At 34.4% G+C, this 24,995-nt stretch overlaps 1 protein-coding gene across 1 annotated transcript in view; it reads left to right on the top strand.

The window, feature by feature from the left end:
- MAP4K5 (mitogen-activated protein kinase kinase kinase kinase 5) overlaps positions 1 to 24,995 on the top strand; it is a gene marked incomplete at its 3' end in the record, with an annotated part of 145,033 nt that overhangs the window by 99,083 nt on the left and 20,955 nt on the right. The window contains exons 15-26 of the mRNA XM_079698992.1: positions 2,959 to 3,017; positions 4,036 to 4,103; positions 5,686 to 5,728; positions 6,365 to 6,518; positions 7,449 to 7,546; positions 7,715 to 7,756; positions 8,643 to 8,727; positions 16,352 to 16,431; positions 16,728 to 16,788; positions 20,107 to 20,221; positions 20,596 to 20,654; positions 23,391 to 23,494. Of these exons, the coding sequence (XP_079555118.1) occupies positions 2,959 to 3,017; positions 4,036 to 4,103; positions 5,686 to 5,728; positions 6,365 to 6,518; positions 7,449 to 7,546; positions 7,715 to 7,756; positions 8,643 to 8,727; positions 16,352 to 16,431; positions 16,728 to 16,788; positions 20,107 to 20,221; positions 20,596 to 20,654; positions 23,391 to 23,494 (968 nt within the window). The remainder of the gene's footprint in view (positions 1 to 2,958; positions 3,018 to 4,035; positions 4,104 to 5,685; positions 5,729 to 6,364; positions 6,519 to 7,448; positions 7,547 to 7,714; positions 7,757 to 8,642; positions 8,728 to 16,351; positions 16,432 to 16,727; positions 16,789 to 20,106; positions 20,222 to 20,595; positions 20,655 to 23,390; positions 23,495 to 24,995) is intronic.

The following is a 24,995-nucleotide window of genomic DNA, read 5'->3' as shown; positions in this document are numbered from 1 at the left end:
GCCCTCTGCCCTTCAAATTCCCACTGCCTAAGCAGCCCCAAACTATAGTCTTTCTTTCCTGCACCCAGTGAAACTCTCTCTTTGGGCTCTACTTTCTTGGAAAGTACCCCCATGCAGAAAGCTGGGGTGAGTGGGGATCTTAACACCATCTTTCAAGGATTACAACCCTGTGATGTCTGTTAATCCATTGCCTCAAAATAATTGCTTCATATAGCTTGTATGCACACATGTATTTGTGTTACATGTTGTAGTTGTTTATAGCAAAAGGGTAAGCCTAATTCCTGTTACTTATTATACCTATAATTATTATGCCTATAATAAGTAACATCTTTTGGAGATAAATGAGGATGTATAATAGAAGACCTCCCCATCTTGTATTTTTATAAGCCAAAGACACACCCAAAGGTACTGCCAGGATTTTCTTTAAAGCAAAACAAAACAACTTGGAGTCCATTCTTGCACACAGAACAATGATACTGGAGACTCTAGCATTCTTTGCCATAAAGCATGGCTGTAGTAATTTTAGACTTGTCATAAGGAATTTGATTCTTTTTAAAGAATACTTTTCTTACATGTTAAAGTAAAACATCTTAAATGTTTATGCTGATATAAAAGAAATGAAATTGAAATTTTTATTTTCAATCACTGATACTGGTATGGATGGATGCAGTTGATATTTTACTGTATGTTTAATTGAAATTTATGAGCTCATTTTTCTCTGGTAATTTTTTAAGTCTTGAAATTTGCTGATTATGTAATTATTGAAAATATTTTCTTTCTTTCCTTTCCATATTTATGCCTTTTATAATTTATCTCTAGACCTGCTTGCCAGTATTCCTAGTTGTGACCAAAAAAAAAAAAAAAAAAAAAAAACTTTAACTCATCTCTGTCTCAGATGAGTGAAGTGGTTCTTTGTGAATTATAGTAATGGCTCTTGAATTAAGATGTTTTTAAATTATTTTAAGAAGTAAGTCATTAGTGAACAACTTCTTTTTATTTTAGATTATTTTTGAAAAGTAGATACTATATTTTATGGAATGTCTTTGAAAATTTTATGGTGCTCTCTTCGGCAGCACACATACTAAAATTGGAGCGATACAAAGATGATTAGCATGGCCCCTGAGCAAGGATGACATGCAAATTCATGAAGCAGTCCATATTTTTAAAATTTATTTTGACAATAACAAACACCTAATTAACGTTTCTAAATATAGAAACCTCCACAATACCCTCCTGACGCATTGTGGGTATTGCATACACTAGCAACCATTTTGTTAAAACATTAATTGCAGTTGGATTTGTTTTGGGATTCACGCATAATCCATTTAGTACATAGCAGAACTAACTCATTTTGAAGGAATTATAAATGAAATCTTCCACAAGTCTATCATTTAATTCACATTGTAGTCAAGGAAGGGGAAGGTTTGCCTTCAGAAAATTCTGTGGCTCTTCTGGGATCTTCGATGTGGCCCGCCCTCTCTCCCTCCCTCCCTCCCTCCCTCCCTCCTTCCCTCCCTCCCTCTCTCTGGGAAGGTACCCAAAATGTGTTCATGCAGTATACAGACAAAAACTGCAAAACTCAATCAATCAAACTTACATTCCTGGCTACATTGGAAATTGGTACCCCCATTTTGGAAAAGTGAAAGCATTTCCTAGAGCTGAATACTTGTCTATGTTAAGATAGCAATTCTACTGCCAGGTACACACAGAAACATGCCCACATGTTCACCCACAAGACACTTATTAGAATGTTGGTTGCAACACTATTTGTAATAGCCCCAAACTGGAAACTACCTGAATACACACCACCAGTAGAATGGGTAAATAAATTATGGCATATTCCCATAAAGGAAGAGTGTATGGTATAGCAATGAGAAGGAACAATCTACAGAGCTCAGAAACAAGCAGAACTAATGCATGGTGCTAGAAGTCAGGAGAGCAGCTATCCTTGGAGTGGAGAGTAAATGGGAGTGTTTGGGGTCTGGTAATGTTGTCTCTATCTGGCTTCTGGTTATGTAAGTGCTCAGTTTGTGAAAATTCATTGATTATGGCAGATGCACTTTTATGCATGTTATATTTTAATGAAATTTGCAAAACAAACAAAGAAGGAAAATTTTATGACTTAATGTTTTTATTTAGTGTAATGAATTATATAAGTACTCTGTATTGCTTTACAAATCTTGGTTTTAGGAATAAGGACAACTAGATACTTCTTGAAAGTGCTTTTTTTTAGTGTATTTTGTTTACCAAGATTGTATTTAGGAAACTTGTATCTCTATGACGCAAGTGTATATTTTAATTTTTTTGGTCTTTTAGTCACATTATATCTTAGAATTTTAAAATTCTGTGTACTTTATGAGTAGATAATAAGCCATCCTTTTCCCTGATTTACAGACTATTTCATATAAAAGAAGTTACTCTTTGAAAATTAGGAATAATTCTAAAATTGGTCTCAATAGGCCAAATAAAATACACATTTAGGAAAATATAATATTAGATTCCTGAATGCCATAGTAATTTGAGTTGACAAATATTTGTTCTTTTTAGATAATTATAGGTGATTTGCCAGGGCAGGGTGTTCATCCTACCATAAAGTTGTAGTTTAAATTAGTCTCAAGACAGAGTCTATAGCCTAGATAGAAACATCCTTAAAGTGTTTGCTTAGTCACCTACTTTTAATTAATTTTTAAAAATCTTTTATATACAAAATTGCTGTTTAATTTCCTGATTCCAACCAAGAATTAAGTAGAATTGTTAGGAAGATACCAAATTGTTACTTTCTTTTGGCGAGCATAAAGGAAGGGGTCCTCTGTAGTAAAAAATTAAGAGTTTTTGTCTTTTCCTCTTTCTTCTCTTCTCCTCTCTCCCTTCCCCCCTCCCCAGTACACATGCTTCTCATCACATTTCCAGGATTGATCCTTTAAGATAGAATTTGTGAATATATGTTATATTTTACAGTTGACAAATTACAATTTGAACCTCCTCTGAGAAAAGAAACAGAAGCACGGGATGAAATGGTAGGAATAATGACTTTTAAAGTATTTTACACATTAAAATTTGAGAAAAGTTATAGTCAGGTGTACTTTGACTAAAGAATAAAGTAATATACTCTTCAGAGCATTGATTTTGATAACATATTTCACACATTAAAGTTTGAAAAAGCTTCTGGTTAGGTGTATTTTGACTAGGGTACAGTGTGTAATATACCATTTTAGCCATTCATTTTGACACTTCTGAGTCTTTTGAAGAATTCACGTGAATTTATTAAGTATATGGAATTTGATGCTCAGCTTTAAGCTCTCAGGATCTTTTTACTTAATGATTCTGTTAGATTTGTAGTATGATTTTGCATTGCCTTACTGTTTTTAATATTTATTTGTTAATATAGCTTCTTTTTTTTTTTTTAACCATTGCTCTTATTTTGAGATTACTATTTGGTTAACCGTTTCCTTAACTAAAAAGAAAGAAACAATAGATAGAGCAAGATATTATTAGAGTCAGCCTAGATGTTATCCTAACATCTACTTTATTTTTAACTGATAGTAAAAGTATAGTTTTTAGAGTAATTGTCTGCTGTTAATGGATCTCTTCATTCTTAACATCTGCAAGTGGTGCTCTTCCTACCGTATGTGTTGCTGGACAATAAATTTTCAATTTCCATGCTAGTCAGAAAAAGTATGGCACCAGTAAATTAAAGGTGGTTGAATAATAGAATGTTTAGTTCTCCATGCTAATGGAGTAATGATGCACATAATTCAAAGTTAACATTTTTCTGTTTTGCTTTGGAATATACTAGCATATTGGTAAAGAGGGCTTGTCACATTTTAAGCTGTAAGTATGTTTATAGATTCTGTTAAGTCATCTAATGATGAGTTATTGACATAAATGTGTCAAATGACAGCAAATGTAGCTAGAGATTAAACCGTTGAAAGCCAAGATGATTAATAATCATGACAATGAGTATGTTCTTGAATCGAATAAAATGAATGATACTTGTTATAAGGTAACATTTTAAACTCTTTTTTACCTTCACAGGGAGTGTCTTCAGACCCAAACTTTCTGTTACGGTGGAATCCTTTTGTTGATGGTGCAAATACTGGCAAGTAAGTTGTTTTTCTAGCTTAACTTTATTTTACTTAATTATATAAGAACGGTATTTGATGGGGAGTGCTTTATTCTAATAAGCGTTAATTTTTTTCTTATAAAAGTTGTACTATGCCTTTTGTCAGTGAAAATCTTCTGACTTTTTTTAATTGCCCAAAGGCATAATGTGTTGATCATTAAGGCTTTGTGGTTTTGTTCTTTAAACCAAAATACAGTACGTGTGGTGTTAATATACTGAAAGATGAGCTACATGATCTCATGGGAAAAAATATGATAGTAGGAATCATAGGATAGTAGGAAGAAAGCCCCAATTCCATCTCTGCAATGTGGTTACTTCATATTCTAGACCTGTCTTTCCTCGATGATTAAGTGACAGGGCTGGCCTAGATGAGTTGTTCCAAACCTATTAGTGCATTGCAGTGCCTAGAGAGCTCTTTGGAAATACAGATTCCTGGATCCCCACATTAGGCCTATGGATCTGGGGTTAGCAGAGTATGGCCTGTAAGCCTATAAACCAGATCTGGCCCAATGCCTATTTTTTGTATATCCTACAAACTAGAATGATATTTACATTTTTTTAATGGTTGAAAAAAAATCAAAAGAAGAATGTAATTTTGTTACACCTGAAAATTATATGAAATTTAAATTTCGGTGTTCATAAATGAAGGTTAGTTGGAACACAGCCATGATCATTAGTTTATATATTATCCATGGCTGCTTTCACACAATAAAAGAGTTAAGTAGTTGTGACCACTATATGATTCATACAGCCTACAAAATTTACTGTCTAACCCTTCATAGAAAAAGTTTGCTAACTCCTGCTATAGAATACAGTCTTCGGGAGTGGAATCTAAGAATCCTGAAAGCTTCCCAATTGATTGCAATGACTATGGATAAATGTGTGGAACCAGTGGGCTAGATGAATGATTCTCAAGTTTTGATGTGCCTGGAGGATCACCTGGAAATCTTGGTACAATGCAGATTCTGATTAAGTAGGTCTAGTGGGTGCATTTATAATAGTTTCCATGGGAGTTCCCTTGCAGTCCAGGGGTTAGGACTCTGTGCTTTCACTGCTGAGGGCCCTGGCTCAATCCCTGGTCAGGGAACTAAGATCCTGCAAGCTTGTGTTGTGCAGCCAGAAAGAAAAAAAAAAGAAAAGTTTCCAGGTGATACCAGTGTTGCTCATCTGTGGACCCCACTTGGAGTAACAAAGGGTTTGATGATACAGCTATTTGAATCTGATTCACTGTGGATTCCAACTCTAAAATTCCAAATCTCTTTTTCACTACTAAGTTTAATTTCGTTTTTATTACATATTAAATGTTGCAAAGCATAACGATAAAGTAAAAAACACTTTGTATTCACTTTATAAAAACTCTATTTTATAGTCATACTAATACAGTTTGACAGAATGAGATCTTAGGTCTTCCTATAGCTTTTAAAAATACTGTGTACCATGATCTAATTATCTTTTATATCCCCTGAATAGAAGCAGATTTTAATGCACATATATTGCTCTCTCTGTGTTTTATGTTATTGTCATTTATCACCATCTAAATTGCATTTTTCTCTTTGTATTAGATCAACCTCAAAACGTGCAATACCACCTCCCCTACCTCCTAAGGTGAGCTACTTAAAGATTTTCAACAATATATCCTTGTTTAAATAATAAAATAAAAATTTTAAATAACTTCATTGAATTTATTCAAAATTCTCTTAAATATATTTTAGGGTACAGTTTTCCTCAAGAGCATATTATGAAGATGTAAAAATATATTAAAGAAGATTTCATGAGAAATATAATATTTTTATAGCTATTAGAAAACGGCAAAGATAGGTTATTACTCATTTGAGGCAATACTTGACCACATGGAGAGGAGAGGAGTTCATCATTTACAGTCCTCATTTATTACTACAGTTGGACAGTCCACTAGAGTCATACTTTATTAAGTCACTTTCCTTGCTTGTTTGTAGTTATTAAATATTTTGTGGATTATGTATGATTTTATTGGTTATAAAAACGTTATCAGTTTGGGGTTAGGGCTGCTTAAAAGTCACATGGCATGTTCATAGTTGCGTTGGGATAGTAACTCAGCTCTTGCTTACCTTGCTTACTTGGCCCAGTGAATTGAACTATACAGGAGAAAGAAAAAAAGGCATATTCTCCTCCCCCTACAGTCTTTGATGCATAATAATAACAAAGTGTTAATGTTTTATGTCCAAATTTATTAAAGTACTTTCGTGTCTTATTATCAACTAGCCAAGGATAAACAATTACCCTGAAGACAACCTCCCAGATGAAGAAAAATCATCAACTGTAAAACGTTGTCCTGATTCAGAGAACAGAGCTCCCCAACTTCTCAGAAGACAGAGTAGCCCAAGTTGTGGTCCTGTAGCTGAGACTTCCTCTATTGGTATGGCTAGCAGTATCAGCAGGCCTGGAGTGCATACAGCTAGATACTGTGATCTCGGTAAATAAATCAAAGTGAAGGCTGAGAAGAAAGCCATTTTGTTCATATTTTAAAGAATGTCTTTTTTCTTTAGTTAATCTTATTACTGTTTGAAGCTTTGTGAAGGTTCTTTAAAGTTCCACATGGGTGGACTATAAATAGATTCAATCCAATTCAACCCTAATTTTGATCCCTTACTAAATATTATAGAATCTAGAAAGATGAATGGATGACCCTGCCCTCTGGAAGTTCAGGGTCTATAGCAGAACTTATACCCATGTGCACATAATATCAGACAAGACATTTTGTTTAAGTGTCTCCTACAGTAAGTAACTATACATAACAATGCAAGAGATCTCTGAGGAAGATAAGGATAGGGAACAGAGGAGGTAAGCCCTTGCAGAGTATTAAAGGGCTTGGTGAGCCTTTAATAGGTGGAACCAATACTGACAGACATTCTTAGAGAACAAGAAAGAATGAACAAATGCACTGAAGCAGGAAAATCTAGAATGTGTTAGAAGTACAGTCTAGTATGGTAGAAGTGTGCGCTTTTGAAGGGTATATACTGGGAGATAGGACTTAAAAAGGTAGGTTGAAGTTAAATTATGAAAGGCCTTGAATATCAGCATTAGTAGGTCAGATTTCATTTTTCTCACAATATGGAAAGACATTTGTTGTTTTCATGGATTAAGACCACTGCTATAGATGCAGTGCTGCCTCTACATGAGCTAGAGAAAGGCACCAGAGATACTTTAACTCATCTGGCAGTAGAGAATATTTCCCTATAAACGAACACCCAAATGGAAAACAAGTACTGGGGGGAAGGGGAAATTATTTTTCAAGGGAAGTACTTATTTGTATGGTCATTCAACTTTTAACCATGATTCTCTTTAGGAAATGGTGATGGTATTTCAAAACTGATGAGTGAAAACACCGAAGGATCAGCGCAAGCACCACAGTTACCACGAAAAAAGGACAAGCGAGATTTCCCTGTAGGTATAACAGGCATTTGGTGATTAGTTGTAAATAATACTGTATTTATTATATAAAGGGCATAGTCTGTTTAATTCAAGAATCTGAATAACTGGATTTCTAAATGTATAAAGTTTTCCTTAAGGCTTTAAGAGGTCTTACAGTATTAAAAATCACTTTTCCCACAGAAACCAGTAATCAATGGCCTCCCACCCACCCCAAAAGTGCTGGTAAGGAATATTTTTATGTGAACCACTTACGAATTTTTCTCTCTTTAGAAGCAACAGAATATTGTTTATTTGCTATCAAGTATCTTGAGCCATTGAAAGGAAGGATTCATAAAATACAAAGGCATTAAATGCATTTGGATATACCATGGGTCAAATCATGTACCCTAATTTGAGTGAGTGAGTTAGAACTGGGTAAATTTCACTTTTTATAAATACAGACAGTTGGGTTCTCTGATTAGCCTACAGAGGCCAATTTAATTTTAATGTGATGATATTACTAGTACTGTGTCCTCTTCATTATGTTGGTTAAATATCTTTCTGCCCCTGAAGCCATTTTTGCATCGAACTATACACAGTGAAAAGGAACAGGGAAGCTTCTGTTAACTCTTGTTCTCTGGTCCTCAGTAGAACCTACCTAAGGTAGTTCAGCCAGTCATATGAATGGGTGCCTTATAAATTGTACCTTTTTATACAGTAAAAGTTTAGTGTAAATATCAGTCTTCTGTCTTTCATCACTATTATGGAGGTATACTGCAATTATAGTTACTATTGATGTTACTCAATAAAATCATTCATTGTTTCCCATTATTAAATGTTAGTCCTAAAGATAAGTAGTGATGTAAAATTCCTAGAATGTATCATTGACATATGTAGACGTTTTGATATATTTGATATTTTTGCTGTAAAGTAGTGGATTACACAAGGAAACAGTATAAAACTCTCTTCATAGAAAGGGTTAAATTATATCAAAATATGTTTTGTAATGAGACCATAAGTATATGCAAATAAGAGTCAGTTTAGCATTTCATAATAATCTTAGCTATTTTCTAACAATGTATAAAATTATCTAATCAAATAAGTCAACATTTCTTTCTTTATAAATAAGATGGGAGCATGTTTTTCCAAAGTTTTTGATGGCTGTCCTTTGAAAATAAATTGTGCAACATCCTGGATACATCCTGATACAAAAGGTAACATTTCTGAATTTTAATATATATCTCCAACAAAATATTTATTATCAGAAAAGATCCTTATGATCAGTGAACTGATGGCTTTTTACTTTAAAAGTTCAACTTAGAGACTAAGGAGTGTAGGTATTATACTATTTAGTGTAACAACCTAAATAGGTAAATAGTTTTAGTTTAAGGCATCAGAATTCAAGAGTGAGTATACAAGAACAGTTAGTGGTTAAAGGAGACTAAAGAGACATCACAACTGATTGCAACCATAATTTGGCATTTTCATTTATGTAAAAGGACAATGCTGAGACAATTGATAATCGCTTTCAGTAAAATCAGTATATTAGAAAATAGTATTGTTTCAGTGTTAATATCCTGATTTTGATCATTGTTGGTGGTTGTATAAGACCTTTTTTTTTTCTTTTTAAGAAATGCACACAAATATTTAGGAATAAAGGGGTATCATGCTCATAACTTAAACAGTTCAGAAAATGAAAACAAAAATGTGTGTACAGAGAAAGAAGGATAAAAACAAAAGTAGTAAATGTTAACTTTTTTTGTGTGTGTGTGATCATATGGTATCTTTCTTTTATTTTTTCTTTGAATTTTATTTATTTTTTATACAGCAGGTTCTTATTAGTTATCTATTTTATACATATTAGTGTATATATGTCAATTCCAATCTCTCAGTTCATAACACTGCCATCACCACCCCCACCTGCCGCTTTCCCCCCTTGGTGTCCATACATTTGTTCTCTACATCTCTGTTTCTATTTCTGCCCTGCAAACTGGTTCATCTGTACCATTTTTCTAGGTTCCACATGTATGCATTAATATATGATATTTGTTTTTCTCTTTCTGACTTAATTCACGCTGTATGACAGTCTCTAGATCCATCCACGTCTCTACAAATGACCCAATTTCATTCCTTTTTATGGCTGAGTAATATTCCACTGTATATATGTACCACATCTTTATCCATTTGTCTGTCGATGGGCATTTTGGTTGCTTCTGTGACCTGGCTATTGTAAATAGTGTTGGAATGAACATTGGGGTGCATGTGTCTTTTTGAATTATGGTTTTCTCAGTGTATATGCCCAGTAGTGGGATTGCTGGGTCATATGGTAGTTCTATTTTTAGTTTTTTAAGGAACCTCCATACTGTTCTCCATAGTGGCTGTATCAATTTACATTCCCACCAATAGTGCAAAAGGATTCCCTTTTCTCCACACCCTCTCCAGCATTTGTTGTTTGTAGATTTTCTGATGATGGCCATTCTAACTGGTGTGAGGTGATACCTCACTGCAGTTTTGATTTGCATTTCTCTAATAATTAGTGATTTTGAGCAGCTTTTCATGTGCTTCTTGGCCATCTGTATGGCCATCTGTATGGCCATTTCTTTGGAGAAATGTCTGTTTAGGTCTTAAGCCCATTTTTTGATAGGGTTGCTTGTTTTTTTAATATTGAGCTGCATGAGCTGTTTATATATTTTGGAGATTAATCCTTTGTCTGATGATTTGTTTGCAAATATTTTCTCCCATTCTGAGGGTTGTCTTTTCGTCTTGTTTGTAGTTTCCTTTGCTTTGCAAAAGCTTTTAAGTTTCATTAGGTCCCATTTGTTTATTTTTGTTTTTATTTCCATTACTATAAGAGGTGGATCAAAAAATATCTTGTTGTGATTTATGTCAAAGAGTGTTCTTCCTATGTTTTCCTCTAAGAGTTTTATAGTGTCCAATCTTACATTTAGGTCTTTAATCCATTTTGAGTTTATTTCTGTATGGTGTTAAGAGGTGTCGTAATTTCATTCTTTTACATGTAGCTGTCCAGTTTTCCCAGCACCACTTATTGAAGAGGCTGTCTTTTATCACTGTATATCCTTGCCTCCTTTGTCATAGATTAGTTGACCATAGGTGCGTGGATTTATCTCTGGGCTTTCTATCCTGTTCCATTGATCTATATTTCTGTTTTTGTGCCAGTACCATACTGTCTTGATTACTGTAGCTTTGTAGTATAGTTCAAAGTCCTGGAGTCTGATTCCTCCATCTCTGTTTTTTCCCCTCAAGACTGCTTTGGCTATTCAGGGTCTTTTGTGTCTCCATACAAATTTTAAGATTTTTTGTTCTAGTTCCATAAAAAATGCCATTGGTAATTTGATAGGGATTGCATTGAATCTGTAGATTGCTTTGGGTAGTATAGTCATTTTCACAATATTGATTTTTCCAATCCAAGAACGTGGTATATCTCTCCATCTGTTGGTATCATCTTTAATTTCTTACATCAGTGTCTTATAGTTTTCTGCATACAGGTCTTTTGCCTCGCTAGGTAGGTTTATTCCTAGGTATTTTATTCTTTTTTGTTGCAAAGGTAAATGGAAGTGTTTCCTTAATTTCTCTTTCAGATATTTCATCATTAGTGTATAGGAATGCAAGAGATTTCTGTGCAGTAATTTTGTATCCTGCAACTTTACCAAATTCACTGATTAGCTCTAGTAGTTTTCTGGTGGCATCTTTAGGATTCTCTGTGTGTAGTATCATGTTATCTGCAATAGTGACACTTTTACTTCTTTTCTTATTTGTATTCCTTTTATTTCTTTTTCTTCTCTAATTGCCGTGGCTAGGACTTCCAAAACTATGTTGAATAACAGTGGTGAGAGTGGACATCCTTGTGTTGTTCCTGACCTTAGAGGAAATGCTTTCAGTTTTTCACCATTGAGAATGATGTTTGCTGTGGGTTTGTCGTATATGGCCTTTATTATGTTGAGTTAGGTTCCCTCTATGCCCACTTTCTGGAGAGTTTTTATCATAAATGGGTGTTGAATTTTGTTGAAAGCTTTTTCTGAATCTATTGAAATGATCATATGGATATTATTCTTCAGTTTGTTAATATGGTGTATCACATTGATTTGCGTATATTGAAGAATCCTTGCATCTCTGGGATAAATCCCACTTGATCATGGTGTATGATCCTTTTAATGTGTTGTTGGATTCTGTTTCCTAGTATTTTGTTGAGGATCTTTGCATCTATATTCATCAGTGCATTTGGTCTGTAATTTTCTCTTTTTGTAATATCTTTGTCTGGTTTTGGTATCAGGGTTATGGTCGCCTCATAGGAAGAGTTTGGGAGTGTTCCTTTCTCTGCAGTTTTTTGGAAGAGTTTGAGAAGGATGGATGTTAGCTCTTCTCTAAATGTTTGATAGAATTAACCTATGAAGCCATCTAGTCCTGGACTTTTGTTTGTTGGAAGATTTTTAATCACAGTTTCAAATTTATTACTTGTGATTGGTCTGTTCATATTTTCTATTTCTTCCTGTTTCAGTCTTGGAAGGTTATACCTTTCTAAAAATTTGTCCATTTCTTACACGTTGTCCATTTTATTGGCATGGAGTTGCTTGTAGTAGTCTCTTAGGATGCTTTGTATTTCTGCAGTGTCTGTTGTAACTTCTCCTTTTGCATTTCTAATTTTATTGATTTGAGTCCTCTCCCTCTTTTTCTTGATGAGTCTGGCAAATAGTTTATCAATTTTGTTTATCTTCTCAAAGAACCAGCTTTTAGTTTTATTGATCTTTGCTGTTGTCTTTGTTTCTATTTCATTTATTTCTGCTCTGTTCTTTATGATTTTTTTCATTGTACTAACTTTGGGTTTTGTTTGTTCTTCTTTCTCTAGTTCCTTTAGGTGTAAGGTTAGATTGTTTATTTGAGATTTTTGTTGTTTCTTGAGGTAAGCTTGTATTGCTATAAACTACCCTCTTAGAACTGCTTTTGCTGCATCCCATCAGTTTTGGATCGTCGTGTTTTCATTGTAATTTGTCTCTAGGTATTTTTTGATTTCCTCTTTGATTTCTTCAGTGATCTCGGGTTATTTAATAACGTATTGCTTAACCTCTATGTGTTCGTGTTTTTTATGTTTTTTTCGCTGTAATTGATTTCCAATCTCATAGCGTTGTGGTCTGAAAAGATGCTTGATATGATTTCAGTTTTCTTAAATTTACTGAGGCTTGATTTGTGACCCATGATGTGATCTATCCTGGAGAATGTTCTGTGTGCACTTGAGAAGAAAGTGTAATCTGCTGTTTTTGGATGGAATGTCCTATAAATATCAATTAAATGTATCTGGTCTATTGTGTCATTTAAAGCTTGCGTTTCCTCATTAATTTTCTGTTTGGATGATCGGTCCATTGGTGTAAGTGAGGTGTTAAAGTCCCCCACTATTATTGTGTTACTGTCGATTTCCTCTTTTAGAGCTGTTAGCAGTTGCCTTATGTATTGAGGTGCTCCTATATATATATTGAGGTGCATATATATTTATAATTGTTATATCTTCTTCTTGGATTGATCCCTTGATCATTATGTAGTGTCCTTCCTCGTCTCTTGTAGCATTCTTTATTTTAAAGTCTGTTTTATCTGATATGAGCATTGCTGCTCCAGCTTTCTTTTGATTTCCATTTGCATGAAATATCTTTTTCCATCCCCTCACTTTCAGTCTGTATGTGTCCCTAGGTCTGAAGTGGGTCTCTTGTAGAGAGCATATATAGGAGTCTTGTTTTTGTATCCATTCAGCAAGCCTGTGTCTTTTGGTTGGAGCATTTAATCCATTCACGTTTAAGGTAATTATTGATATGTATGTTACTGTGACCATTTTCTTAATTGTTTTGGGTTTGTTTTTGTAGGTCCTTTTCTTCTCTTGTGTTTCCCACTTAGAGAAGTTCCTTTAGCATTTGTTGTAGAGCTGGTTTGGTGGTGCTGAATTCTCTTAGCTTTTGCTTGTCTGTAAAGCTTTTGATTTCTCTGTAGAATCTGAATGAGATACTTGCTGGGTAATCTTGGTTGTAAGTTCTTCCCTTTCATCACTTTAAATATATCATACCACTCCCTTCTGGCTTGTAGAGGTCCTGCTGAGAAATCAGCTGTTAACCTTATGGGAGTTCTCTTGCATGGTATTTGTCATTTTTCCCTTGTTGTTTTCATTTATTTTTCTTTTTCTTTAATTTTTCTCAGTTTGATTACTACGTGTTTTGGTATGTTTCTCCTTGGGTTTATCCTGCCTGGGACTCTCTGCAGTTCCTGGACTTGGGTGGCTATTTCGTTTCCCATGTTAGGGAAGGTTTTGACTATAATCTCTTTAAATATTTTGTCGGGTCCTTTCTCTCTCTCTTCTCCTTCTCGTACCCCTATAATGCGAATGTTGTTGAGTTTAATATTGTCCCAGAGGTCTCTTAGGCTGTCTTCATTTCTTCTCATTCTTTTTTCTTTATTCTGTTCCGTGGCAGTGAATTCCACCATTCTGTCTTCTAGGTCACTTATCCGTTCTTCTGCCTCAGTTATTCTGCTATTGATTCCTTCTAGTGTAGTTTTCATTTCAGTTATTGTTCATTTCTGATTATTTGTTCTTTAATTCTTCTAGGTGTTTGTTCTTTAATTTTTCTAGGTCTTTGTTAAACATTTCTTTCATCGTCTCGATCTTTGCCTCCATTCTTTCTCTGAGGTCCTGGATCATCTTCACAATCATTATTCTGAATTCTTTTTCTGGTAGGTTGCCTATCTCTACTTCATTTAATTGTTTTTCTGGGGTTTTACCTTGTTCCTTCATCTTCTACATAGCCCTCTGCCTTTTCATGTTGTCTGTCTTTCTGTGAATGTGGTTTTTGTTCCACAGGCTGCAGGATTGTAGTTCTTCTTGCTTCTGCTGTCTGCCCTCTCAGTAAATGTTAATATTTGTGTAATCTGCATTAAGGGTATTTAGGAATTCGTTGTATTATTATAACTTTTCTGAAAGTCTGAAATGATGGCAAAATAAAATTTATTTTTAAAAATATAGGCTGTGTAATTTTAAAGTAGGGAAGCATAATACATGGAGGCAAAAATTTGGAATCAAATAGATCTGGGTTTGAATTCCCACTCTGACACTACTCTGTGACTTGGAAAAGATACTCAACACCTCTGGTTCTCAGTGTGATCATTTATAATACAAATCCTCATAATACTCACCTTGTTGCAAGGAAGGAAGGAGCCTACCTGGTTGCCTGGAAATTAGCAGAGGTTAGGCAGTAGAGGATGTTTGGGAAATGTTTGTTTCTTCCTCAACACAGTCATAAAGACAGATAGTGTAGTCATCTGTTTTAAATGCCGCTATTAGAAAATATAACAGATAAAAGGAATTTTTAACAGTAAGGAAACAGGATTTTTTGATATTTGTACCTTTTTATTTTGCTATAAGTTTTTACTTACAGAAAAGTTAGAGAAATATTGTAGTACAAGCAATTCCTATATACTCAGAACCATCAGTTGTTTCTTTTTTTTGTTTTACACCCTCACCATCAGATTATTTATTTATTTATTTATTTACTTTATTTTATTTTAGTATAGTTGATTTACAATATTGTGTTAGTTTCAGGTATACAGGAAAGTAATTCAGTTACTCATATACATATATCCCTTCTTTTCTAGATTCTTTTCTCATATAGGTTATCACAGAATATTGCATAGCATTCTCTGTGCTATACAGTAGGTTCTTGTTGGTTATCTGTCTTATATACAGTAGTGTGTGTATGTTCATCCTTTTGCCACATTTGTTTTACTCTTTTCTGTCTATATGTGAATTTTTTTCTGCATCACTTGAGAATGAGTTGTGGACATCATGCTCCTTTTCCCCTTATACCTCAGTTTGTATTTTCTAGGAACAAGAATCATCTCTTACATAATCCCAGTACAATTATAAACATTAGGGAGTTTATCATTGATATAATACTGTCTTTTAGTCCACAGTCCATATGTAAATTTTATTAATTATCCCAGTAATGTCTTTTATCATCTTCTCCCTCCTTTTTTTTCCCCAATCCAACATCCAGTTCAAGTTCACATGTTGGATTTAGCTACCATGCCTTTAGTCTGCTTTAGTCTGGAACAGTTTCTCAACCTTTCTTTCTCTCTTGATCTTGCCATTTTGAAGCTGCTTATTTTGTAGAATGTCCCTTAATTTGAGTTTGTCTGATGAGTCCTCATGCTTGGATCACGTTATGCATTTTCGGCAGGAACATCAGAGAAATGTTTTTGTGCTCTTCTCAGTCCATCATATCAGGAGGCACATGGTATCAGCTTGTCCAAATACTAGTGATATTAACATTGACCTGTTGGTTAAGGTGGTGTTCACTAGACTTCTCTTATGTCAAGTTCCTATTTTTCCCTTTCTAAGTAATTGCTTAATTATTTAATTTCCCAAAGTAATTAATAAGTAATTAGTGTGAAGACTCATTGAGACTTTATAAATATCCTCTTGCTCATTAGACTTTCACTGACTAGTTTTAGCAACTGTTGACAATCCATTAACATCTATTGACAATTTCCCTTCTTTCTCATTTATTCACTTATGTTTGAATAAATGACATGTAATGAAAATTGTGTTTTAAAAAAGGATTTTATAGTAAGATAAAGCAGAGTTAGTAACAGAATATATCTACTTTTAAAAAATAAAGAGTTGGGGAAAGAGGTAAAGAAGGTAGCATGGGTTTTAGAAAATAATTTTCCTTTGGATTAGTGGGTGGCTATCTAACTCTTAATACCATTAAAATATAGGGCCATTATTTTAGTGAATGATTTCAGAAAATGGTGGTAAATTCTGGTGATTTATCTCAACTATTTTAGATCAGTACATTATTTTTGGAACTGAAGATGGTATTTATACATTGAATCTCAATGAACTACATGAGGCAACGATGGAACAGGTAACTTAGGAGTTTTAACTCAAAAAATTAGTTTGAGTCAATTGAATAAAGTAAATATCTTAATTTTAAAGCAATTTATATGGGCCTCAGTTTTAATTTTTATGATTTAAATATTTAAAGGGGTGAAATTGTACTCTTCACATGTGCATGTTGAAAGATTTTTTTCCATAAGGTTTTGGTAATTTACTGAAAGGTAGAAAATACTTTTCTACTCTTTCAGACTGTTGCAGTTTGGAGGTTAAGGGGTAAGAGAATGAAAATTGGAGAGTTTTAATTACCTTTTTTTTTCTTAATAGTTATTTCCACGGAAATGTACTTGGCTCTATGTCATCAATAATACTTTAATGTCATTGTCAGGTATGTATATGATGAAAATGATATGAAAAATAAACCATGGACAAGCAGAGAAATGTAATTTTAATACACATTATTTTAAAATGTTGTTATTCAGGGTAATTATAATCTAGTATAGTTACCTTTTGAGACTTGCAGGTATTTTTTACCATTGTAGAATTGGAAGAAACTTTGAGAAGGGACCTTGTTGTCAGAGCAGTACTTCCCACACCTGCCCAGGAACTACATAGTTGGAGAACATGACAGTGATTGTTCCCTGAGGCCATCCCCTTCTCCACAGTCTCTGTTACTGTCACCATCCCTGCCTTCCACTGAGAATCAGCAGTTGAAGGGAAAGAATCAGAGGATCCAGATGCTTCCTTTCTTTGTAATCTTGAGCCAATCACTGTCTCTTGTCTCTCAGCCTCAGTTTTCTTTTTTTTCATAAATTACATCTTCATTTTTTAATTTATTTTTTATTGAAGTATAGTTGGTTTAGTGTCATGTTAATTTCTGCTGTACAACAAAGTGATTCAGTTATACATATATATACATTCTTTTTCATATTCTTTTCCATTATGGTTTATCACAGGATACTGAATATAGTTTCCTGAGCTATACAGTAGGACCTTGTTGTTTAAACATTCTGTATATAATAGTTTGCATCGGATAATCCCAGACTCCCAATCCATCCCTCCCCAACTCCCCCTTCCCATTGGCAACCATAAGTCTGTTCTCTATGTCTGTGAGTCTGTTGCTGTTTCGTAGATAGCTTCGTTTGTGTCATATTCTAGATTCCACGTATAAGTGATATCATATGGTATTTGTTTTTCTCTTTCTGACTTACTTCATTTTAAGTGTGATAATCTCTAAGTCCATCTATGTTGCTGTGCCCAGTTTTCTTAATTGTAACATAAGGATGATGGTAACAGCCTCACGAGATTGCTGTGAGGATCAAGTGAGATATCCAAAGTACTTAGAAAACTGTGAAGACTTACAGATGCTTGCTGGTAGAATTCATGTTAATCTGGACCACGTATTTATTAATCAACTTGGACCAATGCTTTCAAGTCTTATAAGTAATCAAATGGATTCCAGAGCAACCTATTCTAATTTTGTTGTTTGTACTTTTCTTTTTTCGTTGTTGTTGGGGGTGGGTGGGTGGTGTTTAGGCTTTTTCCCCCTAATTGTTACCTGCCAAAACCTATTTTCTTACATTTTAGATTTAAGTGGCTACCTAAAAGCTTGCTGCTTGCTTTCATTCTGATAGTAGAGTACAGTTGGCCCTCTGTATCTGCATGCACAGATTCAACCAACTGTAGATAGAATTTTTTTTTAATTCCAGGAAGTTCCAAAAAAACAAAACTTGAATTTTGCCGAGCACTGGGTCACTATTTACATACATTTACATTGTATTAGGTATCATATATAATCTAGAGATGATTTAATAGGAAAAATGGGCATAGGTTATATGCAAGTACTACACCATTTTATATAAGGGACTTTTTATAAGGGAGCTCAGATTTTGGTATCCGCAGGGGGTCCAGGAACAATACTGTGGTGGGACCACTATACAAGATAGTTAATTATTTCTCTCTGTTCCTTAATCCTAATGCTATCAGCTATTAAAATAGCATTTATCCCTTTCTCCACTTTAAAAAATTATTTTAACATTTCTTAAATTTTTTTCAGTTTTTTTGTTTGATACTCTTTCATGCTCTGTATCTCAATAGATATGTGTTGATTATATCCTAGCTCTTATTTACTGTACTGTCAGGCTTTTCATTATTAAGTGTACCTTTCAGCTACTTATGCTTTAAAGCATCAGTGCTGATATAGTTGTAACTCACTGACAGATCAGTATGAATTGTGGCCTAATTTAAGAAATGCCATTTTCATAATTTTAGGTATGTGTGTGTGAGTGTGTATAACTTAAACTCGTCTACTAACCATCGCCTAGTAGAGATTCTTCAGGAATTTGTATATTTGAGCTGATGACAGTGTTTACAAAGAGCATATTATTTGATTGTCTATAAATGTCTTTTAAAAAACTGGGGTCCTCAAAAAAGTATTTAATCTCTTTGATTTTGATTATGTTTCCCCCAGTTTTTTTACTTCTGTTTAATAAAATATTAATATATCATATTACTATTATGAAAATAAACTTAAACCCAGATCTGTTTGAATTAACAATTCTGAGTTGTATTCATATAGAGTCACTTTCCTCTAACTCTCTTACTGCTTTTTTCCCTATTTATACCTGTCTTTGGGAATAAGCTTAAAAGCCACACAGAGTACATCTTGTATATTTATAAAATAACTACAGAAAGGCAGGGAAAAATTAGCCTATAAATTGATTCTTTCCAAATTGTAGTCAAAATGACCTGTGGAACTGAATGAAGATAGGTAGCAGTGCTCAATAGGAGAAAACGTTCCATTTAAGGGTCTGCATTTCTTTGCATGTGTGCACATACATGTACATGTGTTAGCTGCTTGGGTAGCTAGTTATATATAAAGCGGTACTGGAGAAAGGAAGGCTGGTATAGCGTTACGCAGAATGTTTGCATTTTGAGAAAATACAGAAAATTTTGTTGAGGGTAAAACCATTTTTTTTTCATGTTTTCCAGTAGTAAAATGATAAAGTACTATTTTGGGTTGTTATAGTACCATGTCATGTATATAAGGAGTCAGAAACTGTTTACCATATATTCCCCTTTTTAATACAGCTGTGGTTTTGATTATATGGAAATTGTAGCTCTATTATCCTGTATAAATTATAGGATATAATTGTAGCCCTACTGTATCCTATGGCATATAATATTAGTTTGCTTTATTTTTCTTAGTATTTCAGTGTTATCTTTAAGACTTCATTCACAAACAGTTTTTAATCCAAGGTAATGTGGTAGATTATTGATCTATTTATCAATAATCTATCTCAGAAAGATAATGTGGTATAATTGTATAATTTTCCATGTTGTACTGAAATAATCACATGTACATCATTGTAACTCACTCTATTGTACAGTGTTTAACAATTTCTTTTTCTATGTTGGCTTCATTAAGGTTTACATATATTCTGCCCAGATCACCTATTAGTCAGAATATATCTAATTTATGTACTGGGGAACAAAATTATCTACTTTATTAAAACTCATTTTACTTATTATCTTTCAAAATAGTATTAACTAGGTTTTTTTGTTTGTGTGTTTCTCTGTTTTGCTTGGCTTTTTGAACATGGCTGGACTCATCATTTTAGAAGGTAATTATCTTTTCTTTTGCTTGAAAATAGTATTTCTCTGCTTTAAATAATTCTAATAAAAATAACATGTTTCTCTTTTATAGGAAAAACGTTTCAACTCTACTCTCATAATCTTATAGCTTTGTTTGAACAAGCCAAAAAACCAGGACTAGCTGCCCATATTCAAACTCATAGGTTTCCAGACCGCATACTACCAAGGTACAAAATATTTTGATTCTACTGGGAGTGAGGGGAATTAGTGTCTATTTTTAAAGCAGCCAGTCTTCCTTGCCCACTAAAAAACTTCCTTTGTCTTAATTTTGAAAGGTAGTTTACACTAAAGTAAATGTCATCTAGAATTCAAAAGATAAGTGTCTTGTAACTTGACTGTCCATGTCAATCATCCATAGAAGTTTTATAATATAGATTCCCAGGTCCTGCCTCAGTTCTATAAAATCAGATAGTTTTGGGTCAGAGTTTAAGACAGTGGTTTTTAGAGCTCCTTGACTGGTTCTGATGGAACTGGTTCACCCATCACTCACTGTTTGGGAACCACTGCAGTAGAGTACATTTATGTTGTCTTATGTTTTCAGAAAGTTCGCTTTAACAACAAAGATTCCTGATACAAAAGGCTGCCACAAATGTTGCATAGGTGAGTAAATGCTGTTTCTCAAAATGGATGATTAGAACTTTTAACATCTTTAAAATTATCTGTAGGGTCTTATAGTATTAAATGAAGGAAGGTAGGCTTTATATTTGTTCTAATAAGGAGTTAAGGGGCCATTGAAGCTCAGGAATGTAAAGTCGGACATAAAAATGCTTGAAGATAATTGCTCTGATGCTTTCTCAGAGCATAATGTTCCTCGAATTTTTTAACCATAGTCCCTAAGTCTCTATCTCTGCTGATATCCTAGCTTTCATTTGACACTTACCATTTATTTAACAGTTACTGCTTAGTGTTTTATGAGCATTATTATTTCAGGAGTTTGGCCAACTATGAAGTTAGAGGGAACAGTCCACACAAGACCACTCACTTCTGATACCAACTGCAGGTTTGGGGAGTTCCCCAAACCACCTTCATGTTCAATAATTCACTAGAAGGACTCACAGAATTCACTGAAAGTGGTTATACTCTGGTTATGGTTTATTACAGGGAAAGTATGTAGATTAAAATCATCCAAGGGAAGAAGTGCATAGGGCAGAATCCAGGAAAAATACCAGATGTAGAGCTTCTGTTGTCCTTTCTCCATGGAATAATAGACAGTGTATGGACAGTGTTACTTTTCTGACAGTGATGTGTAACAATACACACAGAGCATTGCCAACTAGGAAGGCTTACTCAGCAACCTCAGTGCCCAGAGTTTTTATTAAGGCTCTGTCACATAGGCATGCTTGATTGCCCACGTGGCTGATCTCAGTATCCATCCCCTCTGGAGGTCAAGTGATATTGCCTGACCCAAAGCCCCTACCCTAAATTACATGGCTTGTCTTTCTGGCATTACTGTCCCCCACCCTGAGACTATCCAGTTTCGCCAACCTCCACTCTAAATCATATTGTTAGAGTATATGTTGACCAAGGCCCCAGGCAAACAAAGACACTCCTGTCAGGCATGGCATTCCTGAGGCTTAGACATTAACTCCCAGAAGAGAGGACAAAGGCCAGACCTCTTTGGGGGCAAGGTGAAATTCTGTGCTATATAATTATCTTCTCTCGCTTAACCCTTAAACAGCTTATGATACTTATGTCACTAGTAGCAGAACCTGGGATCAGACCTGGTCTGTGGCTTCAAATTCTGGGCTCCTAACTTTCTGTTTATTCTTATTGTTTAATCAGCCTAAACATTGATCTTCATGCTGGATTAGGTCCACAGCATACTCTCTAGTTATAAGCAAATTTCATGAGCATTTTTCTAGGGAGATGCAGGTCCATTTCTGTTATCAGATTCCCAGTATCTCTGACTCAGGAAAGGTCTTGATGCTTACAGTCTGAGGTATAACTCATAAATATCTTAAGATAGAGCTTACTACTCTATTTTAATAAAATATTAATATATCATAAAATATATGATATAAAGTAACATATAAAATAACTACTCTTATAATCAAGTATATTACTGTTGATGGGAATCAAATTGGGGAGAAGGAAAGACCAATGTGAATTTCTGTAGATTTAAGTCAAGGAAGTTACATCTTTATTAAGTTGTAAAATAATTAGTTATTTTCATCTTGTCTTAAGTAGACAGCTGTAAACTACTATACCAAAAATGAAATCATAGGACTTCCCTGGTGGCACAGTGGTTAAGAATCTGCCTGCCAGTGCAGGGGACACAGATTTGATCCCTGGTCTGGGAAGATTCCACATGCCACGGAGTAATTAAGCCCATACACCACAACTACTGAGGCTGCGCTTTAGAGCCTGTGAATCACAACTACTGAGCCCGTGCACCACAACTACTGAAGCCTGTGTGCCTAAAGCCCGTGCTCCACAAGAGAAGCCACCTCAATAAGACCATGCACCGCAACAAAGGGTATCCCCCGCTCGCTGCAACTAGAGAAAAGCCCCTGCGCAGCAATGAAGACCTAATGCAGCCATAAATAAATTAATTAATCAATTAATTAATTAATGAAATTTTAAACATGGAATGATAGATTTCAGTTGCCTTCTAGACCTTCTTATTCACTAGACCTAGAATTCACTCTTTTGGTCCATTTACTTAAGCAGCTCTTTAGATTGTAAAATAGGTGTTTTGGTGCTTAAAATACTGTTTTGTTTTGGTTTTTTTGTGGTACGTGGACCTCTCACTGTTATGGCCTCTCCCGTTGCGGAGCACAGGCTCCGGACGCACAGGCCCAGCGGCCATGGCTCACGGGCCCAGCCACTCCGCGGCATGTGGGATCTTCCTGGACCGGGACACAAATCCGTGTCCCCTGCATCGGCAGGTGGACTCTCAACCACTGTGCCACCAGGGAAGCCCTAAAATACTGTTTTTATGTTTAAGAGCCTAGTATATTAAAGATGTTTAGAAGTAAATGTATGCAATTAAAATTGAGATAAGAGAGTGAAAAGGAAAGGGTGTAACAAAGCCAAAGGAAAAAGATATCATCTTTCTTTACTTTCTGCACTCTTACCATCCTAGTGAACAGAAACAATAATTATCCTTTATCACCTAAATTAACAGTTCAAATGATTATTTTTCCATTCATATTTTGGTATCAGTGGCAGGCCACATTTAATTGGTTTTTCCTATGTATCAGCACTGCCTTTATATAGGAAACTGGGTTAGCTTTTAGGTGAGTATAACTTAGTAATTGCTTTTAGCTAAACTTTGTTTTTATATAAAAATATTCAGTGTTTGGGGTGTGTCTGTTTTGTTTTGTTTCTTTCCAGTCAGAAACCCTTACACAGGACATAAATACCTCTGTGGAGCTTTACAGTCTGGAATTGTTTTACTTCAGTGGTATGAGCCAATGCAGAAATTCATGTTAATAAAGGTATATATTACTTTGTTTACATTTTTTAATTTAGAAAACACTAATATATAACTGAGCCTGAAATTTTAAGACCCCCATGCTACCATCTAGGGTTAGCATGTTTATAGTTATTTATAGGTGTTTATTTGGTTTAGGGATTTTTGTGTTCTTAAGATTTTAACTTGTGTTAATAAACTTCCAGAAATATCACAGCCATAAAGAAGAATATGGCCAAGTCTCTAAAACATATTTTTATGGAAAACTGATTCTTATCATGGTATTTAAAGGTAGTTCTTTTTTTAATTGAAGTATTATGATATTTTGTTAGCTTCAGTTATACAGCAAAGTATTCAGTTATTTCTTATTTTCCATTATAGATTATTAAAAGATATTAAATATAGTTCCCTGTGTTATGCAGTAAATCATTGTTCCTTATCTATTTTATGTATAGTAGTTTGTTAATCCCACACTTCTTATTTATCCCTCCCCCACTCCCTTTCCTCTTTGTTTTCTATGTCTGTGAGTTTGTTTCTGTTTCGTATATATATTCATTTTTATTATTTTTTAGATTCCACATATAAATGATATCATACAGTATTTGTCTTTGTCTGACTTACTTCACTAAGCATAGTATTCTCTGGGTCCATCCATGTTTCTGCAAATGGCAATATTTCATTCCTTTTATGGCTAAATAATATTCCTCTGTGTGTGTGTGTGTATCAATCACATTTTCTTACGCCAGTCGTCTGTTGATGGGCACTTGGATTGTTTCTGGTCTTGGCTGTTGTAAATAGTGCCGCTGTGAACAGCATGGGGTGCATGTATCTTTTCAAATTAGAATTTCATCTTTTCCGGATATGTGCCCAGGATTGAGTTTGCTGGATCATATGTTAGCTCTATTTTTAGTTTTTTAAGGAACCTCCATACTGTTCTCCATAGTGGCTGCACCAATTTATATCCCCATGAACAGTGTAGGAGGGTTCCCTTTTCTCCACACCCTTTCTAGGATTTATTTTGTATAGACTTTTTAGTGATGGCCATTTTGACTGTTGTGAGGTGGTACCTCATTGTAGTTTTGATTTGTGTTTCTCTAATAATTAGTGATGTTGAACAACTTTTCATGTACCTATTAGCCATCTGTATGTCTTCTTTGGGAAAATGTCTATTTAGGTGTTCTGCCCATTTTTTGATTGGGTTTGTTTTTTTGATATTGAGTTATATGAGCTGTTTGTATATTTTGGAAATTAACCCCTTGTCACTTGCATCATTTGCAAATATTTTCTCCCATTCTGGACGTTTTTTTTGTTTTGTTTATGGTTTCCTTTGCTGTGCAAAAAGCTTTTAAGTTTGATTACGTCCCATTTGTTTATTTTTTCTTATTTTTATTTTTTTGCCTTGGCAGACTCATCTAAGAAAATATTGCTACGATTTTTGTCAAAGAATGTTTTGCCTATGTTCTCTTCTAAGAGTTTTATGGTGCTATATCTTATATTTAAGTCTTTAAACCATTTTGGGTTTATTA

Source organism: Hyperoodon ampullatus (assembly GCF_949752795.1).
Source record: "Hyperoodon ampullatus genome assembly, chromosome: 3".
In the NCBI taxonomy this organism is placed as follows: Eukaryota; Metazoa; Chordata; class Mammalia; order Artiodactyla; family Ziphiidae; genus Hyperoodon; species Hyperoodon ampullatus.
Note: the sequence above shows the minus strand (reverse complement) of the source record. Positions and strands in the feature narration are given on the sequence as shown.